General features: G+C 43.7%; 2 protein-coding genes across 2 annotated transcripts; both read left to right on the top strand.

Annotated features, from left to right (window-relative positions):
• Positions 1–238: 238 nt before the first annotated feature.
• Positions 239–954, top strand: LOC123442595 (non-specific lipid-transfer protein 4.1-like). The gene has a single exon (XM_045118683.1). The coding sequence runs from the start codon at positions 341–343 to the stop codon at positions 686–688; it is 348 nt and encodes a 115-aa protein (XP_044974618.1). The 5' UTR covers positions 239–340; the 3' UTR covers positions 689–954.
• A 6,961-nt stretch (positions 955–7,915) lies between these two features.
• LOC123441375 (putative clathrin assembly protein At5g35200) lies at positions 7,916–10,630 on the top strand. Its single transcript, XM_045117841.1, has 14 exons — positions 7,916–8,048; positions 8,163–8,232; positions 8,333–8,430; positions 8,639–8,780; positions 8,887–8,987; positions 9,106–9,189; positions 9,296–9,346; positions 9,432–9,497; positions 9,579–9,644; positions 9,787–9,867; positions 9,960–10,028; positions 10,225–10,311; positions 10,424–10,507; positions 10,589–10,630. The coding sequence occupies exons 1-14, from the start codon at positions 7,956–7,958 to the stop codon at positions 10,628–10,630; spliced, it is 1,134 nt and encodes a 377-aa protein (XP_044973776.1). The 5' UTR covers positions 7,916–7,955.
• The last annotated feature ends 519 nt before the right edge of the window (positions 10,631–11,149 follow it).

The raw sequence follows: 11,149 nt of genomic DNA, 5'->3' as shown, positions 1-11,149 counted from the left end.
TTACACGCCCTAATCAACCACACCACCGCTAGCAGGCTTGGTCGATCCATGGGCCCAACCCAGCATCCAACCATCTCCTAAATGCATTAATACCCATCTACCAATTCCAACATCCAGCAACCAAATTTATGCATTTCGCTCACACCAATCGGATTTATCCCAGTGGACGCAATACTTGGCACCATCATACTATAGCAGCTTGGATCGCATGTTGGCTAGCTGCCCTATTTAAGCCCATGCACCCCCTGCGAAACTCCTCACCAGTACAATCATTTAGCAATAGCCATCTCATCATCTCCAGCTGAGCTCGGCTGCGCTACTATTCCAAAACTCATTAGGGATGGCTCGCGCTGCAGCTACTCAGCTCGTGCTGGTCGCCCTGGTGGCCGCCATGCTCCTCGTAGCCGCCGACGCGGCCATCTCCTGCGGTCAGGTGAGCTCTGCCTTGAGCCCCTGCATCTCCTATGCCCGCGGCAACGGCGCCAAACCGCCTGCGGCCTGCTGCAGCGGCGTCAAGAGACTGGCCGGCGCTGCCCAGAGCACCGCTGACAAGCAAGCGGCGTGCAAGTGCATCAAGAGCGCTGCGGGTGGGCTTAACGCTGGCAAGGCCGCCGGCATCCCCTCCATGTGCGGCGTCAGCGTCCCCTACGCCATCAGCGCTTCCGTCGACTGCTCTAAGATTCGCTGATCAACCACTGCCCACCATGGGCGCCCGCCTATAGCGACGCCCGTCGCCGCTGAGGTCACGTATATATATGAATAAACGCTCTGATCTGATCTCCATGTGAGGGAGAAAGGAGTCTGCATGCTGAGCCAACTCTGTATGGCCGGCCAATATCGTACTATGGTTGTTTTTTACTTTCTCTCCCTTTTGAGGAGACACGAGGCTTTATTGTACGTTGCACCATGTACACTTCCATTATATGGATTATACTTATATAATCATTTCATCCATGTATTTTATTTCACATAAGAGCATCTCCAACGACCGTGCTATATAAGCGCCGCACCGTAAAAAAACAAATTTATAACACGCGTAATCGTTCCGGACGCTCCAACAAAGACGTAAAAAACGTGCGCGCTATAAACGATCCTGCACGGGGCGAAACGGCATCGCGCGCCTTATACTTCTTGCACCCGCTACCGCGCGCTGGACAGCGACAGCTCACACGACTCATCCACCCACCACTGGATCCAGGCGCTCGGGCCGCCGCCCGCGCCATCCCATTTGCTCCGGCGACCCGACGACGCTTCCTCTGTTTCCCTCTAGTCGCCGCCGCCCTTCGCGCACGCCATTCCTCTGCCAAACAGCGCTCGACCGCCCACTGCCACTCGGCGCTCACAACGTGTTCGACAAAACGCTTGCAAGGTGTGTACTGCTTCAACTTCACATTTTTTACATGAATTTGGTGCATGTTTTTATAGTTTCTATAAACTAGGTTAAATTTAATATTGTAGATGTGTTTGTCATATGATTCTTCTGAATAAGAATTTGATATTGAAGAGGAGCAGGACCTTGCAATGATCCTAGCTATGCACATCAATAAAAAAGCGAAGCACGGTTGTTCGGTTATGGGACCGTGGAAATTTGGAGGGATAAGATCGATGTCGACAACAGATTTATGAGGCACTATTTTGTATATAATCTTGTGTACCCCGAGTCGTACTTCCAGCGTCGATTTAGGATGAGCACCGAGTTGTTCAGGCGCATTGCAGAAAAACTGGCAACTCATGATCGGTTTTTTCAACAGAGGAGGGATGCCCCCGGAGTACTCGGGCATATCACCATTCAAAACGTGACAGCCGCTTTGCGTATGTTGTCATACGGTATTCCGGCTGATCTAGTTGACGACCACTTGGCCATGGGTGAGAGTCAGGCCATCATGTGTGTCAAGCGCTTCGCAGTCGAAATTGTGCAAGTGTTTGGTCCGGAGTATTTGAGATCTCCCATTGTTAAAGACGTCGCAAGGCTATTGAAGATGAACAAAACTCGTGGGTTTCCAGGTATGCTTGGCTCAATAGATTGCATGCATTGGAATTGGAAGAATTGTCCTAAGGCATGACATGGGCAATTCCCCTGCCAAAAAAAGGGTTTCACTATAATCCTTGAAGTGGTAGCCGATCAAGAGAGTTAGATTTGGCATGCTTTTTTGGAATGTCTGGATCTTTGAATGATATCAACGTTGTCAATCGGTCACCACTCTTGAATAAGATTATAAATGATGAACTACCACCTGTGCAGTTTGTAGCAAATGGTCATACATAAAACTATGGCTACTATTTTACAGATGGCATCTACCTAAAGTGACAAACATTTGTCAAGCCGTTGAAAAAACCGAAAGATAAGAAAAATTTAGATTTCCACAATGCTCATGCGGCGGCTCGGGAAGATGTAGAGAAAGCTTTTGGGATTTTGCAACCCTAATTTGCTATTGTGAGAGGACCGGTTATATTTTGGGATTAAAAGATGCTTTGGTACATCATGCATACTTGTATGATCATGCATAACATGATCATTGAGAATGAGCATGGGCAAGATTTAGACTACTCTCAGTATGAGCTCTTGGGACATCATGTGCGAGTGCGTCGTCCGGCTGTGACGATGGCCCGATTTATTGCCTCCTATCCGGCCATTCGACGTTTCGAAACACATGATGATCTTAAGAAGGATATAATCTTATTGATGCTTTATGTGTGTAACAAGTAAAATCATAGATTACAACCGACTCCATGTATTACTGGTACAGTATAACAAAGGCACGACGCACACATATTCCACTTCGGCGTTGCGCTATCAGATCCGGGTACACCAAAGCGGCAAAGCCACTAGCAAAACGGTTGATACTTTAGTTATTCTCTTTCGAGTTTTATACCTTAGTTAGTGTTATGTACATAACGCATAGCTATTTACCCGAAAGATATGCCTTTATCTAAACTAATTATGGCATGAATGATTTTTTTTTTAAATATAACACGATGACAAAGTAAACCAAGGTAGTTGCTCCCAGCCCTGCATGACCAATACCAGATGCAGACGTCAGAATGAGAGTAAATGTATTTGTAAACCTAGTTATAGAAGAAACAGTATGATCCAATTTTGTAAACGTAGTTATAGTTCACTGGTGGAGATCACTGTAATCAGTGCACTCAACTACTCCACACTTGGTCATTGTGAGAGTAAATGTATTTGTAAACCTAGTTATACAAGAAACAGTATGATCCAATTTTGTTCTTTTATCCGTGCATGTTTGTTTTCTTTAGTAACTTTTTTGTTTCCAAATCATGCTATTTTAAATCCCATGTGTGAGCCCTCTACACCTATTTCCCTGATTCATCGATGGGAGACCCTAATTAACGCTGCAGGCGTCCGATCAGGAATTGGCGCATCAACTCGTTTTGGCCCGGCCCAGTTACACGAGTGGCCTCTAAGCGCTCGACTCACTCTGTGCGCCCGCAAGAGCGTTGTTTTCAGTCGCGGTTGATCAGTTTCAACCGTTGACTTTCAAATAACAGGAAAAAAAATAAATTAAGAAAATAAAAAATTTCGAGAGTCCAAAAAGGTTCATGAATTTTGAAAAATATCATTTAAATTTTAGAAAAGTTTACAGCATTTGGAAAAAAATAAAGATTTTGAATTTTTTTTATTGATTTAAAAAAAGATCACGATTTTGAAAAAAATAGTTCACCTACTTTAAAAAAAGTTCATCAACTTTGGAAAACATTTCTTCAAATTATAAAAATAGGTCACCGGCTTTGAAAAAAATCACCGAATTTGAAAAGAGTTCATTAAATTTGGAAAAAAAGTTCACTGATTGTGAAAAAAGTTAAACAATTTCGAAAAAAATTCATCGAATTTGGGAAAACAATGGCAAACTTGAAAAAATTTCACAAATTTTGGAAAAATGTTCATCAGATTTGAAAAGAGTTCATCAAATTTGAAAAAAAATCACCAAATTTGGAAAAAAGTTCATCGAATTTGAAAAGTTCATCATTTAAAAAATAAAAGAACAAAATTTGATGTACCCTTTTCAAATCGTTAAACCAGGTCAAAGAAAAAAAATGGTTGAAACAGGTAAAGAAAAAAAGAGAAAAAAGGAAAAAGAAAAAAAAGAGAATGAAAGAATGCAAGCACGGATTGTTGGAAATATGCCCTAGAGACAATAATAAAATAGTTATTATTGTATTTCCTTGTTCATGATAATTGTCTATTGTTCATGTTATAATTGTATTAACCGGAAACAGTAATACATGTGTGAATATATAGATCAAAATATGTCCCTAGTAAGCCTCTAGTTGGCTAGCTCATTGATCAGCAGATAATTATGGTTTCCTGATCATGGACATTGGATGTCGTTGATGATGAGATCACATCACTAGGAAAATGATGTGATGTACAAGACCCAATCATAAGCATAGCACTATATCGTTTTGTTCGTCTGCTAAAGCTTTTCTAATCTCAAGTATCATTTCCTTGGACCGTGAGATTGTGCAACTCCCGGATATCGTAGAAGTGCTTTGGGTGTATCAAACATCACAACGTAACTGGGTGACTATAACGATGCACTATGGGTATCTCCGAAAGTGTCTGTTGAGTTGGTACGAATCGAGACCGGGATTTGTCACTCCGTGTGACAGAGAGGTATCTCTGGGCCCACTCGATATAACATCATCATAATGAGCTCAATGTGACTAAGGAGTTAGTCATGGGATGATGTGCTACGGAACGAGTAAAGAGACTTGTCGGTAACGAGATTGAACAAGGTATAGAGATACCGTCGATCGAATCGAGCAAGTATCATACCAATAGACAAAGGGAATTGCATACGGGATTGATTGAATCCTTGACATCGTGGTTCATCCGATGAAATCATCGTGAAATGTGTGGGAGCCAACATGGATATCCAGACCCTGTTGTTGGTTATTGGCCAGAGAGGTGTCTCAGTCATGTCTGCATACTTTCCGAACCCGTAGTGTCTACACACTTAAGGTTCAATGACGCTAGGGTTATAGGAAAATAGTGTACGTGGTTACCAAAGGTTGTTGGGAGTCCCGGTTGAGATCCCGCAAGTCACGAGGAGCTCCGGAATGATCCGGAGGTAAAAAAATGGTATATAGGATGAAGGGTTTTGGACACCGAAAGCATTTCGGGCATCATCGGCAATGAGGCGGGACCACCGGAAGGGTTCCGGGGGACCATCGTGAGGGGCCACTGTTCCCGGAAGGCTACATGGGCCAAGTGTGGGAGGGAACCAGCCCCCGGGTGGGCTGGTGCGCCTCCCACCCAGCCCAAGGCGCAACAAGGAGGTGGTGGGGGCAAACCCTAGACGTGGGAGGGGGCCCAAGGCCCACCTAGGGCGCCGCCCTCCCCTCTCAATCCACTACAAGAAATATGCTCATACATGACGTTTCTAAGACATCGTTAAGGAATTCATCATAAATCTATGAAGATTTCAATCGAGATTGTCGTAAACCGTTTGAGGGGATCAAATCTACATATAAATTACGACGATGTGAGTCAAAAACGTCGTAACCGCATAAGATAAGATCGTCATAACTTTTACGACAATTATAAAAATGTCGTAACATGTTCTAACTATGTTGACATGTGACTCGTGGGTCCATTATATGTCACGCGTCAAACCCGACTAGTTTGTGAAGCAAACTACTATTCTGTCATTCCAAAAATTCTCAAAAAATTCTCATAAATACTTTGGATCATATATTGCTCAAATATGTGAAAACCCTTCCTTCCATAGTTACAAAATAATTCAGCTATATTCATTTTCCTATTATGATCACATACAAATATATGGTAGGCCCTTCACAAAAAAACTCATTTTAGGTACTCAAAAAATGGAAAATGAATATTTCGTTCAAAGAAAATGAAAAGTACCTTGGGCAACATTGTTTGTAATTCCAAGATGCAGGATTGTCTACTCCAAAAGATCATATTTGGATTTTATCATGTGAAAAAGTAGAAGCAAAAAATAGGAAAAATACAATTGCATACGCTTTATTTTGATTGGTGGAATTAGTTGTGGCATGGATCGATGACATGTCATCCATCCATCCATCCATCCATCTCTCCCTCCCCATCCATCCATACATCGGTGAGTCCATCCTAGCCCTCTCCTCTCTCTCACGCACACGAACCATCCTCACACGTGAAAGAAAACGATGCAGCGCACTCGATCCGTTCCCCACATCTCGCTCCCGCAAACAAGCTAGGATTTCCCGCAGCGCCGCCGTCAGACCCCGCCTCCCCGACGCAGCCATATCCGGCGAGGCAGGCGGGCGTGTTACCGGCCGTGGGTAGCTGGGGCTGACGTGTCCGCCCGCATCCCCTTTGGTCAGTTCCACCGCCCGAAGGAGCAAGGAGGGGTGGGATAAGGGCGGCGAGGCCAGCAGACCATACCAGACCAGACCATGGATGGCGGCGGCGGCGTGCGACCAACACCCATCCAGCCCGCGACGACCGGAGGAGGGGCGGCGGGTCCGACGAGCCCCGCGACGCGGCGTGGTGCGGGAGTTGCTCCGCTCCATGGGGCTTGGCGAGGATGAGTACGAGCCGCGCGTCATGCACCAGTTCCTCGACCTTGCCTACCGCTATGCCGGGGACGTGCTTGGCAACGCCCACGTCTACGCCGACCACGCCGGAAATCCCCAGCTCGACGTGGATGACGTCGGCCTCGCCATCCAGGCCAAGGTCAACTTCTCCTTCTCCCAACCAAAGAAATTTTAAATGACACAAGGGATGAGGTTCAGGATGCTGTTCGAGATGAGGTTCAGGATGTTGTTCGAGACTGAGGATTCGGTGGTTCGAAGGTACATGGGCACGATCACGGGTATTGGTGACTTGGATCCGGTGCGGTGGAAAAATTCTCATTGGCGGAACCTTCAAGTGTGCCACTGGTCTCCTTTTCAGTTTTGCAGTGTTGTCATATCCATATGACTTAGCTGTGTTTAGTAAGAAAACATCTCCATCAAATAATCAGCTTACATTTACACAAGTCAACCCTGAGACTGAGCAAATATTATAGATACAGATAATCTGATACAAACGTAAATGATATTTGCATTTCTCCTGACTTGATCTCCTTTTTCCAAGATAGGTTGGATGGGATGAATCAACTACATCTGAGAGGCGCACTCGTGTTTCGATATGGGAGATTGAACCAGTTGCCACACCTTTTTATATTTGTCCACCACCATTTTTCAGGCCAAAACTTCCTAAGCAGCCAGGAATGCCAGGTGCAGATACTTCTGCTTATTGAGTTCTATGTATGGTAGTATGGTTTAGGAAATAATACATTATGTTTGTTGGTAATCTCAACCTTTGGGCATTGCATCCTTCTAATCCTTGCTTATATGATCTTATACGGCTACTGTTAGGGTGTTACCTTGTCACATATAGCCTGTATGAAAAGTTTTGGGTGGATTACCAAGCAATGATGCTAATTTGGTGTATATATACGGCTTGCGGTTAGGTGCATCAACTTGTGCAGTTAAATGTGGAAAATTCCTTCTTGCTTATATGATCTTAATAACTCTGTGTTTTAGTTATGAACTTGTCTGCCTTTGTGTAAGTTTGCCCATGTGTTGTAGATATCAATTACTTGACTTAGCTTGCTGAGGTACTGGGTAATCTGATGCAACTGTATTAATTTATCTGGTAGTTATCATGCTTAATTAGTAGTGGTGTCATAGTATTTAGTGTGTGATTTAACAGGGCCCAATGCTTCCATATTCTGATGCTCGCTCGTTTCCTCTGATGCTATGTTAGATAGATAGATAGATAGATAGATTAGATCGGATGCCATCTCTTTTTTTGCTTGCTTCACATCCATCTCTTTCGCACGCCATGCATGGGACGGACAGCGATGCACGAGTTTTTGGCAGTTTACCAGCTCTGAAGAACCCTTCCATTTCCTCTGCTTTGCAGATCAGAACCAAGGATGGCCGGCGGCGGCACCAGCATCAGGAAGTATGTGGGCGCCCTCAAGGACTCCACCACCGTCAGCATCGCCAAAGTGAACAGCGCCTACAAGGTACCAAGCACTAGAAATCACCATCTCTATCCCTCGCTCTTGCATCATTCATCCAAAATTTTACTTCTAGAGATGGTTTAAAAAAAATCGTAATGTTATCGCTCTTTGCAACAGCAACTGGACATTACCATCGTCAAGGCCACCAACCATGTGGAGCGGCCTGCAAAGGAGAAGTACATCAGAGGTAATAGCAAACTCATGTTCCTACATGGAGGACCAAGAAGAGCATGATCTTTCTTCCGTCGAAAACGCCACAGTTCTCGGCATGTGCTTCATCTTCTCAGATATCTTCATGCATCTTAATTCTGGGAGGGCTCGGGCGGACGTGGCCTACTGCATCCGCGCCCTCGCCAGACGCCTCTCCAAGACGCGCAACTGGGCGGTATGTCTCACCATCATAAATTTCCTCATATTCATGGTATATAAGATTGAGTCCGAGTAGATGGATCATGGATGGAACCTGTCCTGTTTGTGCAGTTCTGCACCGTGTCATTTTACCTGAAAATTCAGACTGTTGGTTCTGTCATGTTGCTACTGTTGGTTCTGTCATGTTGCTTATGATTGACAAACTTTCGTTTCTGATTCGTTAGGTTGCACTCAAGACGCTAATTGTGATACACCGTGCCCTTCGCGAGGTTGACCCTTCTTTCCATGACGAGCTCATCAGTTACGGAAGATCTAGCGGCCAGATGCTACACATGTCCTATTTCAAAGATGACTCCAGCCCTGATGGTACTAGCTAGCTGCTGTTAACTTCACCCTGGTCTTGGATTAGTATCTGAACTTTCTCTTCCGCAAAAAATAACAAGAACTTTCTCCTGACATGGTGTATTTGCAGCTTGGGATCACTCCGCGTGGGTGCACAATTACGCTTTGTATTTGGAAGAGAGGCTCGAATCTTTCTGTGTGCTGAATTATGACGTCGAACTGGATCCATTGGTACGTAATCTAATGCAAGTTTATTTATTGATGGAAAAAAACAAATATTGGCTTGGTTCATAAGGTGTCAATGGGTCACTTTAATTAGCATCTTATTTCTGATAACAATTATCTACAGGGAACACGAGATGTTGATACAACTGGTTTGCTTGCACAACTGCCGGCATTGTCGCAGCTTCTTTTCCGGCTAAACAGTTGTCAGGTGATTCATTGCTTTGTTGTTCTGCACAAAGTGAACCGGATCCAATATTCTTGAGGTGACATGATATTTAAATCTGCATTAATTACTGTTGATCCATACTTTCCAGCCGCATGGGTCGTCATCTTATAACACCATAATCCAGCATGCCCTTGCAATAGTGAGCATTCAGAGCATTTATGAACAGTGTCTTATCTAATGGTGATTTCATCAGCCGTTGGCTTTGTTTTGCTTGTAAATGGAAGGTTCCTACGGAGAGTGTTAGGATCCAGACAGCCATTAATGATGGCATACTCAACCTAGTTGACAAGGTACTGGCCACTAGCTTATCTTGTAATCTTGTATGCTTTATTTGTTTCTCTTACACCATTGGCATCTTCTGCACAATGCAGTTCTTTGATATGCATAGGGACGACGCTATTCGGGCCCTTGATATATACAAAAAAGCACTTATGCAGGTCAATTACTTTTTCCTTATTCTTGGTCAACTAATTACTTTGTTAGTTTGAATTGGTTTTCCAGAACACCTGAAATCGCAGGCTACGTGGCTGAATGATATCCGTGTTTCTCTATATTTATTGCCGTCCTTGCGTTGTGCAGGCAGGGCAACTTTCTGGATTTTATGATACATGTAAAACCATACATATTGGGTGGGGTGAGAAGCTGTTAACAATCAAACAGGTTTGGTTCGGATCCTCAGGATTATTCGTATATTTCCATTGTTGTTCCTTATGTTTGCAAACTTGCTGATAACCTATAGATGACACATGCAGCCTCCTGCGTCATTCTTGCAAGCTATGGAAGATTATGTGAGAGATGCTCCCCTTGCTTCAAAAAATCAGGTTGGGAACTTATACAAGTCAATAATGTATTTTCCTTCTAGAAAGACCACATACTAAGACTAAAATAAGAAACAGTTATCTTGCTAAAATGGAGTTTCCCATTATTCGGTTGACTACATGAGCTTTACTTGTCATTGTTTGTCTTTTCTATTTTCGTTCTTGCTAATATTTCTTGGACAACTTTATTTGTTTGCAGGCTGTACTGGCAATAGAGTACAACAGAAAACCAAAAGAGGAAGAAGCATCAACTCCACCACCTCCTCTTCCTCAAGTATCAACCGTGGTACCATGCAAGCAAGTAGGGTGTCGGTGATCATGCTGCAGGGGCTGGGTATATCACCCCCTCTTGCTAGAATGCTAGCTGAGGATGGGTTCAATGATGGTGCTGCTACCAGAGCCACAAAACCAATGGTATCGCCGACATGGCGATGCCAAACTTCATGTTGATCGAGTTTTTGGACCTGGCCGTAATGGCCAAGGTCATATGGGCATGTACTGCTGATGTGCTATGCGCTCTCTTTACACAAGTGATGTTTTTTGTGTTATAAATTATGCTACAGATTGTTCTTAGTAGTTGTTTCTCTACTTGTGTTCTTGATTAATGTATCTGAGGTAGTTAGAAATCACAGAGCACCCATGGTACAAATAGGAGAGTGGAAGGGGCGCGTCCTAGCTGACTCCGCCGAGCTTCCGCTTAGGCGGCGCGTCATGGCGCGCCCCAATCACTAGTTGTGTTATGTAAACCTGGGAGATGTATTATGTTATGTTATATGATGGATGATTTTTATTTGACTTGGAGTTTTCTTGATTTGAATATAAAATAGTGTTGGATTTAATATTGAACAAATAATTGTTCGAAAAGGCCCAACAAATAGAAATGAAACCAAGTTCTGAAACAAAAGTTGGTGAATTCAAAAATAAAAAAGGCCAAAACTGAAACTGGACCAAATGTATTTGGGCATTAAAAGGCCAGAGCCCAAATTATAATGATACAAAAAAAATCGGAAACAAATACTATAAGTGGCTGTAAATAGGCTAAGGCCCAATAAGAAAAGCCCAAAAAAATAAAATCAGCCCATGTGATCAATTGAAATGGGTTGGGCTGATTTGAACCATGACAT

This window comes from Hordeum vulgare, chromosome 3H (assembly GCF_904849725.1).
Source record: "Hordeum vulgare subsp. vulgare chromosome 3H, MorexV3_pseudomolecules_assembly, whole genome shotgun sequence".
In the NCBI taxonomy this organism is placed as follows: domain Eukaryota; kingdom Viridiplantae; phylum Streptophyta; class Magnoliopsida; order Poales; family Poaceae; genus Hordeum; species Hordeum vulgare.
Note: the sequence above shows the minus strand (reverse complement) of the source record. Positions and strands in the feature narration are given on the sequence as shown.

What these genes read in the sequence shown, in the direction of transcription:
- LOC123442595 (XM_045118683.1), top strand. Translation starts at nt 341, where the DNA reads ATGGCTCGCGCTGCAGCTACTCAGCTCGTGCTGGTCGCCCTGGTGGCC.
- LOC123441375 (XM_045117841.1), top strand. Translation starts at nt 7,956, where the DNA reads ATGGCCGGCGGCGGCACCAGCATCAGGAAGTATGTGGGCGCCCTCAAG. An exon ending in AAAGGAGAAGTACATCAGAG is followed by an intron (nt 8,233 to 8,332) that starts GTAATAGCAAAC and finishes TCATCTTCTCAG; the next exon opens with ATATCTTCATGCATCTTAAT. An exon ending in ACCTGGCCGTAATGGCCAAG is followed by an intron (nt 10,508 to 10,588) that starts GTCATATGGGCA and finishes ATTATGCTACAG; the next exon opens with ATTGTTCTTAGTAGTTGTTT.